The sequence below is a fragment of the Moschus berezovskii genome, chromosome 4 (assembly GCF_049115385.1).
Source record: "Moschus berezovskii isolate FMDL1 chromosome 4, NW_MosBer_1.0, whole genome shotgun sequence".
NCBI lineage: Eukaryota > Metazoa > Chordata > Mammalia > Artiodactyla > Moschidae > Moschus > Moschus berezovskii.
In genome coordinates this window covers 77,951,381-77,960,613 of record NC_142463.1, presented here as the reverse complement: position 1 = coordinate 77,960,613, position 9,233 = coordinate 77,951,381, and the positions used below count along the sequence as shown (strand labels likewise).

At 44.2% G+C, this 9,233-nt stretch overlaps 1 protein-coding gene across 3 annotated transcripts in view; it reads left to right on the top strand.

Moving 5' to 3' along the window:
• Positions 1–440: 440 nt before the first annotated feature.
• Positions 441–9,233, top strand: part of PLPPR5 (phospholipid phosphatase related 5) — a 137,637-nt gene continuing 128,844 nt past the window's right edge. For all 3 annotated transcript variants that reach the window (XM_055403656.2, XM_055403655.2, XM_055403652.2), the window contains exon 1: positions 441–837. In XM_055403656.2, the coding sequence (XP_055259631.1) occupies positions 601–837 (237 nt within the window). In that variant the 5' untranslated portion in view covers positions 441–600. The remainder of the gene's footprint in view (positions 838–9,233) is intronic.

Genomic DNA, 9,233 nt, shown 5'->3' with positions numbered 1-9,233 from the left:
CCCCCCGAAGACGCAGCCCCGCACCGTTTTCCCAGGCGCTGTGCGGGTTTCCTAAACCGTCCAGCTGCTGCCTCAGAAGGGAGTTTCTAGAAGCGCCTTCTCTGCTGCCTCCCCTCCCCCCTTTTGGGTTTTTACCCCGGCGAGGAGCTTCTCCAGCTCCACTGCGTCTGCCCTCCGAGGGGTGCAGGTGCCGCTGTCCCAGCCGCCGCCGCCTGGTCCGCCCCTCCGCCGGGCGGGCCCGGGGCTTCGGCCCGGCGCGGCTGCCTCGCGAACCGTCTCCTGCCTGGCCGCTGCCGGCCGCCCGGGACTCCCCGCCCTCCCGCGCGACCCCGCGCCCGGGCGGGCGGCGCTTGCGGCGGGCAGGGGGCGGGGAGGAGAGCGGGGGTTCGTCCGGTGGGTAGCCGCCTCCGCCGCAGCCCGCCGGCGCCTGGACACCCGGACCTGCCTCCGCCTCTTCCTCCGGCAGCTCCATCCCGCCTCCCGCGCCTCGTCCTCCCGCCGCCCCCGCCGCCGCGCCCCCGGGTGGCTGCCTCGGCGGACCCGGGAGGGGGTCCGTCCGCCGCCCGCTCGGCTCGGCTCGGCCCGGCCCGGGGGGCGTGCATGCCCCTGCGGCCCGCGGCGCTCCCCAGCAGCATGCTCTATTTCCAGATGGTGATCATGGCAGGGACGGTGATGCTGGCGTACTACTTCGAGTACACGGACACGTTCACCGTGAACGTGCAGGGCTTCTTCTGCCACGACAGCGCCTACCGCAAGCCCTACCCGGGCCCGGAGGACAGCAGCGCCGTGCCCCCCGTGCTCCTCTACTCTCTGGCCGCCGGGGTCCCCGTGCTCGTGGTAAGCCCGGGGGCACTGGCCCTCGCCCCGACCCCGTTTTTCCTCCCCTCGCCTTCTGGGGTGAGGCCCCGCCGAGGTCCGGGCGCCTCAGCCTCTGCCTTCTAAGTTCCTCCAAGTTGCCGGCAGCCCCTTCCCCAGAGGACAGTGTTTCAGGGCGCGTCGGGGGTGGGTGCGAAGGAAGCCCCCAGCTCTCCGCGGCTGCCGCCTCTGCCTGCCCGCACCCCCGCGGTGGCTGCACCCTAGGGTGTCACGCAGGGGGATGGGAGGGAAGGGGGTTGTAGGAGGTGATGGGTGGGAGTCGGGGCTGGGGAGGAGGTGAGTAATCGGGTTGAATCTTGAGTTCATCTACTGTGTGGCCTTGGCTCTGCTGGCCGCCGCCTCTCACCTCGCGACTGGAAGGCGCGCGGCAGCGGGGCCGGCGAGAGGCAGACAGGGATCGATTGCTGGCTTGTGGAAGGGACTCCTGCTTCCAGAGTCTGGGCTCATATGCCCGGTTTACCGCCTGCTTTCTTTCTCGAAAGGCAGTGCCAATGGCACCAAGCTGACCAGGGAACAAATACCTAAAAAAGAATATGAGAACTCTTAAATGAAGAGGCTCCAGAAGCAGTGCTTGCTGAAAAGCGGGAACTGTGCTTAAATTACAAGATTTATTTAAAGGCTGTTCCACTCCCTAGGCAGCTTAAGTCCTTTTCCCCTAGAGCCTCTCTGAGAATGTCTCTTGGGTTTATGAATTGTGTGTGTGTGTGTGTGTCTGCGTGTGTCTACGGATACGCGTGCACACACATAAATATATATACACACACATATACATATGTAATTATTAAGCTAATAATCGTTCAGTAATTTCTTATGTGAATGTGGTGCAAAGTTATCGGTAGGAGAATTCGTGTTTTTTCAGAAGACACTATATGGTTCCTTTAATATTGTCAAAGAATTGGAGGTTCCCTTCCTGTGGTAGCTTCTTCCCTTCTCTCTCAACAGATAACAAATGAAGAGGGAAAGAAAAGGTACTTTTTTTTCAGTGGTTGAATTGCAGTAATGAATGTTAAGAACATCTCTTTTATCTAAGGTTTGGATACTCATCGTTTCTTTGATTTCAGGGGAAATGAGTCAATAATTTACGAAATAATGATAAGTTCCCACCCATCATGGAATTCCACAAACAAGCCAAGAGATTTCTTGGTAACTTTAAAGTAACTTTATCACAGGTACTGTGGTAGTTGACTTCAAATCCAGCTCAAGTTTACTGGTTTGAAAAGTGTCATACCTTGCACCAGAAAATGTTTTTTTCCATTGTAATTTGCTAAACTGTGCCAGAAAGTCCAAATACTGTGTCATGTTTGTTTTCTCTCCTCTATTTGAGAAGCTGTAAGAGAAAAAATTAATTGGTGATTCTCAGGCCCTTTTGCTTTCTGCAGATGTTGGGTTTCCAAGGCACATGTTTTTCAAGAGACTGAATAGCTCAGGGATTTTTCAAGAATTTTTTTTTTTTTAAGAAAAAAGTCTGTCAGTTTCAGGACACTGGTCTGGTTACAACCATAATCAGTAATGTCTATAACTTGTCCCTTGGTAATTACCATTCTGTGTCTCGTTTAAATGAGATAGTACTTTTCAGATCCAAGTATCCATCCCCATTGACAGGTGCCATTTAGAGATGCTAACATATTTGCACAAAGAACTTGATTATTCTCCACTTAGGAGGAACTCCTAAGGGGACAGGGAATTCATTAGTCAATATTGAGTGCCTACTTTGTGCTGGGCATTGAATAGTCAGGGCCACATATACTTCTCAGAGCAGCCCTTCCAGGAGATACATTCAATTAACACTTGCGGCCCCTGAGGATCAGATAATAAACTAGAAGCACCTGAAAAAGAAAATGGTGGGTGTGGTGTTTGATGCCTCTGCGACCTAATGCCAAATGCCACACTGCTTGTCCTAGTTCCAGAGAACACTTTCTCCGAAAGAAGCTAAGAAAGGCTGCCAGGGTGAGGATCTAGAATATACTCACGAGATTTTAAAAGGAATGATCCACTTGATTTCCATGTTTTGATTTTCAGTTCTTTAGTTACAAGAGAGAGAATTTTGGAGTCAGTGTGCAGAGAAGGAAGTGTTGGGTTTTTGAGGCTAGCTGTGCTGCTGGCCTGTTTCCTCTTCTGCTCTTCCCAGGAGTTAAACTCTCACAGTGTGAATGGTTGGAAACAGTAATGGCAGCCCTGTCTTTCCATTCCTCTCAAGAACACTGACTTAGCCCAGTCCCTTTTCATGAAAACAGTATTACTAATAATAGTGTTAGCAATACCTGTCATTTGTTGGATTTTATTCTCTGTGTGTGCGTGCTAAGTCTCTTCAGTCGTGTCTGACTCTGCGACCCTGTGGACTGGAGCCCACCAGGCTCCTCTCTCCCTGGGATTCTCCAGGCAAGAATACTGGAGTGGATTGCCATGCCCTCCTCCAGGGCATCTTCTGGACCCAGAGATCAAACCCACATCTGTTAATACCTTCTGCATGTGCAGGCGGGTTCTTTACCACTAGCACCACCTGGGAAGCCCTTATATTCCCTATACCTATCTAATACTTGAATTACCTATGAAAGCTGTTATTATTGTTAACTAACATTTGGGAAAACTGAGATTTAGAAAGGTTAATTAACTTGCCAAGGACCAAGCCTGAAAACATTACATCCAGAATTTTAACCCTACTATGTCAAATCTGTGCCTTTTCCATTACAATATTCAAATCCAGCTTACTCATAAATCATTCTTCTAAACAAATGGCCTCAAATTGTCTTTTTCCCCATCTTCTACATTTCTTGGACTGTAGTGATAAAGACTCTATATAATATATATATTTTAACCTTCAAACTAATTTCTAATCCTTAAAACTAATTTTGGAAAGTAGTTCTTACTACCACAGTCGGTGGTTTGGTTTCAAATTTGCCAAATTTATTTATCTAAAAGTGAAAAGCAATATATTCTTTACATTTTGTCACATATACAGTGTTGACTTGGGGTGCATGTTTGGAGTCTGACAGATTCAAAGTGTATTCTGCTGTTACATTAAGAGTTGGGGATTCTACTTGCTATGTAACCTTGATTGCTATGTAACAACTAATTTACAGCTCCTTAATTCTTGATTTTCTAAGTCACAGGATTTTGAATATGGGATATAATATGTAAATATCATTCTTGGCTCATAGTTGATAAACCATAGGCGATCACTCTATAATTAACATTATTAACGAAATAGTAATTCAGTAAATGCTTATTGAATTCCTGTGTTGCATGCACTCTATTAGCCAGAGTAGTGGTTATAAAAAAGACAATTTCAGAAGCAGTCTATGGTCACTGATCCTAAAGGGTTTACATACTAAGTTGGGAAATAGATGACCATGCCAAAAGTTATAAATCACCATAATAGAAGTGTCATATACACATATATGTATATGTATACACACACACACACATATATATACCACAAAGACCCCTGGTGGTTCAAAGAGGATGAGATCATTTTTAATTGAAGAGGGGGAGAAAGGGTTCTTGAAGCAAATGGTGGCTTTGGGGATGTGATTTGAAGGAGGGCTGGAATGGAGTTTGAGTCAGGACATCGAAGAAGCAGCTGTATGAACATGAACTACGTGCTTGGTAGAGAGAATGCAGTTTGTACTTGAGAAACAGGGAGTGGTCGGTCTTGTTTCTAAAGTGGTGTGCAGGGAACACAGGGATATATGGCTGAAGAGGAAGACTAGGGTCTCATCACTGAGTCCTGGAATGTCAGGCTGAGTTTTTCTCAATTTGTTGGGAACTGAGTAGGGACTTGTGTGGTGGGTGGTGTTTTAGGACATTTTGGGGACCATAGTGTAGGGCTCTTCTGTTATTAAATATCCGTGTAAGATAATTTTAGGCTCTTTATTCCCAGGTCTATTTTATGTTGTGAAATATTATTATTTTAATTGTGTTCTCAGGAAACACCTGTAATTTGACTCATTTACAAAGATGACATGGTTTATAAACTCTATTAAAACAGGTATTGTTCAGTTTGATCTGTATAGCATTTACAAAAGCACCACCTCCAGGATTTACAGATGTAAATTTAATAAGGGACCTGTGTTTTTTGTTGATTAAAAGACCTGGTGATGACAATGGTTTCTGCTCTCTACATTTGGATACAGTGGCCACTACACTAGCTCCTATTGTTCCTTAGATCTCTGAGCAACACAGATGATCTGAAGGAGACAAAGCTAAACCATCCCTCTTCATAGAGCCAGAATGAAGACTGGAAAAGCAACACTGAGCTGGGCACGTTTGAGGGTGAGGGAACATTTCTGATTCTTAATGCCTCCATCTGCAGGAAGCTCCCTTGGCTCTGAGACTGAGGCATGGAGCTGCTGGGGCTGCTATCCCAAGGGTGTTGCATTTCTAAATATGATGGAAGTAGATGGTGATAGATATCTCATATTCAGAGCTCCATCTTGTTAAATATTTGAAGCTTCCCCACAGACCTCTCCTTCCTTGAATCTTGCCTTGGGTGCCCACTCCTAACTCTGCCCATCTCCACTCCCAGAGTACACTGTACTTCTGTGGTGTGGGCAGGAGAAAAAGCACAGATATTGGCGTTAGGTCTGAATCCTTATCCTGCTTTTTCTCACTGTCCATGTGAACTTGAGAAATTTTACTTATTCATAAACCAAGGATTAAACAATATGCTTCCTGAGAGGCAGTGTCTGTAGAGGTTAAGATCACAATTCTGGGGTCAGATTGCAAGTACAGATTTACCACTTTCCAGTTATGTGAACTTGAGAATGTCTTTCTGTGCCTGTTTCTTCTGTAAAATGGAGATCCTCTGAGTATAAAATTGGTTAACATATGTAAATATCAGATTAGTGCCCAGCTGTATATGTGTTAGCTACCATTATTCCTCCCAAGGTTTGGGGATAATTAATCAAGGCAACCTATTTAAGGCCCCTAGCAAAATACCTTTGTTAGGGGCTCCAGGGCTGATAAAATATTCCAGGTGGACAGAAGCCACCTAGCTCTATTCTTCACCCACAAAATTGGGGAGCCTGAATAGCAAAAATAATAAATTTCAATCAGACTTCTGTTCTTCCAATCCAGTCAGTGATTGGTGCCTTTGACAACTCCTTCATTTCTTCAGCAGGCTAACACTAGCTAATATTTCCTATGCACCAGACACTCTGTAACGTAAATTTAATGTGTTCCTTTGTTTAATACTCACCATAGTAACCTAATACTTTCTTTAAACACACACATTATCATTAAGCCCACTTTCTAATGAGAAATGACATGTTTATTGAGATTAGATGTCAGACTTGTATTAATTTTTTCAATCCATTAATATAATTAATCTTCACAGTAAACTTATGAAGGAGACTTGGATGTAAAAAGGTGAGATGATCAGTCCAGAGTCCTACAGTGACAGTGCCAGAATCGTCAAAGCCTGTGTATTTAGTTATTTTGTAATGTACCTTTATCCTTACATGTCAAACAGATCTTTAAAGATAATTAGTCATAGGGATTCCGTACTGAAAGGGTCACATTTTTCTCAAACCTTTTATCTTCGGTTTGTTTTCTTTTTTTTTTTCTGATTTGATGGGAAACTTTGTGTTCCAGAGTAGATAATGGTTTCAATGTGTAGTGTAGGAAATTGATTTGTTTCCTATTAAGCTTGAAATGTCATGGAAAGGTGGGTGGCAACAGGACAGATTCAAAGATGTTTCTGTTCTGATCTGCAGCCACACATGGGTATGGTGCTGCGGGTACCTGCTTGTCTGTGGAACCCTCTGGTTCTAGATCTGCAAACAGCGGTGCACGGAGAGCTGAGGCGTCCTCTGCATCTAAGACATGTTTCTTGGAATGGACCCTAGCACTAGATTTGGGGGGAGCAGTGAACGCACTGAAAATGTGGTATAAAATACCATAGGTTTGTATGTGTGCCCATGTGTGTGTCCATGTATGTATGCATTTTTCTACTAAGAGCCGCGTGGCTTTATCAGATTGTCAGAAATGCCCAAGATTCCTAAAAGTTAAGAACTGCACTTTGAGGATTTTTGACTCTGTTTAAACTCCTCCTCATGTCTCTGAGGGTTTTTCTTTACTTAGATATTCTCATTCATATTCATCTTCATTCATATTCATCCTCCCCCTTTCCCTTCTCCCTCCCTGCATTCCTTTGATAGTCTCTTTTTTTCATTTATCCCCTCCCCTTTGCATACTGATTAAGAGATTGTTCTGGGGGTCAGGAATCTGAAAACCAGCTAACTTTTCCTTTTCCTCTCCTTCTCCTTCTGCCTCTTCTCCTGCCCCTCCTCCTCCTCCTCTTCCCATCTCCCTTACCCCCTCCATCCTCTGTCACTTATTATCCCTGTGGCTTCTCTGCAGCAGTTCCCTTGTCTGAAAAAATGTTGACTTATTCCTGCCCATCTTTCCTGTCTTTCAGAGCGAGTTTTGAGGATCAAATGGGTGTAAATGCATGTTAGAGACAGTAAATCACTGCAGCATATAAGGAAACCGTAACATGAGCAGATTACATGGGTTATCTAGCTGCTTGGTCATAGGAGATGGTTATATTGCTTATAGCATGGCTTTGCCAGCCCAATACACTTACTGTGTGGAGTAGAAAAATGAATGAGGTTTTTATACTTTTTTTCTTAGTTTCTTGTAGAGAGAATAGCAAAAATAAAAAACCAACAGTATGAAATGGCTTAATTATTATAGCACATAACTCTAATACCCAATTCTGTCTTTCAAAATATTTCAGTAAGCTTTTATTTTCAAGATTATTATAAAGAGTCATCCCATTCGTTTGTGTAATTTGAAAGAAGTAATGTTTCCAGGGAGCAGTGTTGATACCATCTGTTAAGTATGCATTGTATCATGTTGATTTTTAAATTAGAACTGTGCCCAACAGTCATTATTTATAAGTTTGGAATGATGACAGTGCACCTACTGTGTGCTCGGCACAATGCTATTACCTGGCATGTATAACAAGGGAAGCATATTCACTGCTCTTCAACAGTTCAGACACTGCACGTGAAATTATATCTCTTATCAACTTTCTTGTCTGTAAGACTGAAATGATACTTCCTATACCTTTTAAGAATTAAATATAAACATACATGAAATAGTAAGTGATGCTAAGTCATTTCAGTCGTGTCCAACTCTGTGTGACCCCATAGACGGCGGCCCACCAGGCTCCCCCGTCCCTGGGATTCTCCAGGCAAGAACACTGGGGTGGGTTGCCATTTCCTTCTCCAATGTGTGAAAGTGAAAAGTGAAAGTGAAGTCGCTCAGTCATGTCTGACTCGTAGCGACCCCATGGACTGCAGCCTACCAGGCTCCTCCGTCCATGGGATTTTCCAGGCAAGAGTACTGGAATGGCTTGCCATTGCCTTCTCCATAGTGATAGCTGCTCTTTTAACATAAATGCCAGTGACATCTATTGGTAGTACATGGCAAAAGGATGTCACCCTTGATCATTTCTGTTGAATGGAAGTGGTGAATCATTAACCCCTCATAATAACTCTTTTAGGTACTATGTGTGGTAAAACATCTAAGGAACTTAAGCAGTTTGCTCCACTGGGATCTGAATCAATTACTTCAAGTCCTGTTCTCTCTTGGCTACCTACCATTGCCCACCAATTTGATTCACAGCATAAATGGTGTCATTCCTAGAAGACAGGGGAGAGTTAAAAGCATCCTGATTATATATCACTGTGCAATTTACAGTAACCTTATGCTTGTAAATGTATAAGTTCATTTACAACCGGGCGTGAAAAGAATAATTTAAAATCTGTGTTCAAAGATAAAATTTCATTGGTTTCTAAGACCAGTGAAATAGCCAGTGGCCATGCTGTGCATGTTCAGTTGTGTCCAACTCTTTGGAACCCCATGAACTGTAGCCTGCCAGGTTCCTCTGTCCATGGAATTTTCCAGGTAGAAAACTGCAGTAGGTTGCCATTTCCTACTCTAGGGGATCTTCCCAACCCAAGGGATCAAACCTGTGTCTTTTGTGTCTCCTGCTTTGGCAGGCAAATTTCTTTACCACTGAGCCACCTGGAATAGCCAATAGAACTTGCTTTTCCCAGCTCAACATTCCATGTAGATAGATGGAAGAGGCAAGTTCTGAGGTCAGAGATCTTAACCTATAGTTAGGAAGATCTTTTCAACAGCCTTTGGAAAATCATAGGAATATCATTTTGATGGGAGATATTTTATCTGAATATAGCATGTGAAATGGAGTTCTATATTCAGTAATATTTAAACTATTTCTGAGAATGCCAGTTTTCACTCAGCAGGCTGGTTACTTTTTTAGTCTTATTATGACAGATGTAGTTTGAGAATCACTGTCAGGAAAATAACTTTTTTTTTTTTTGGTG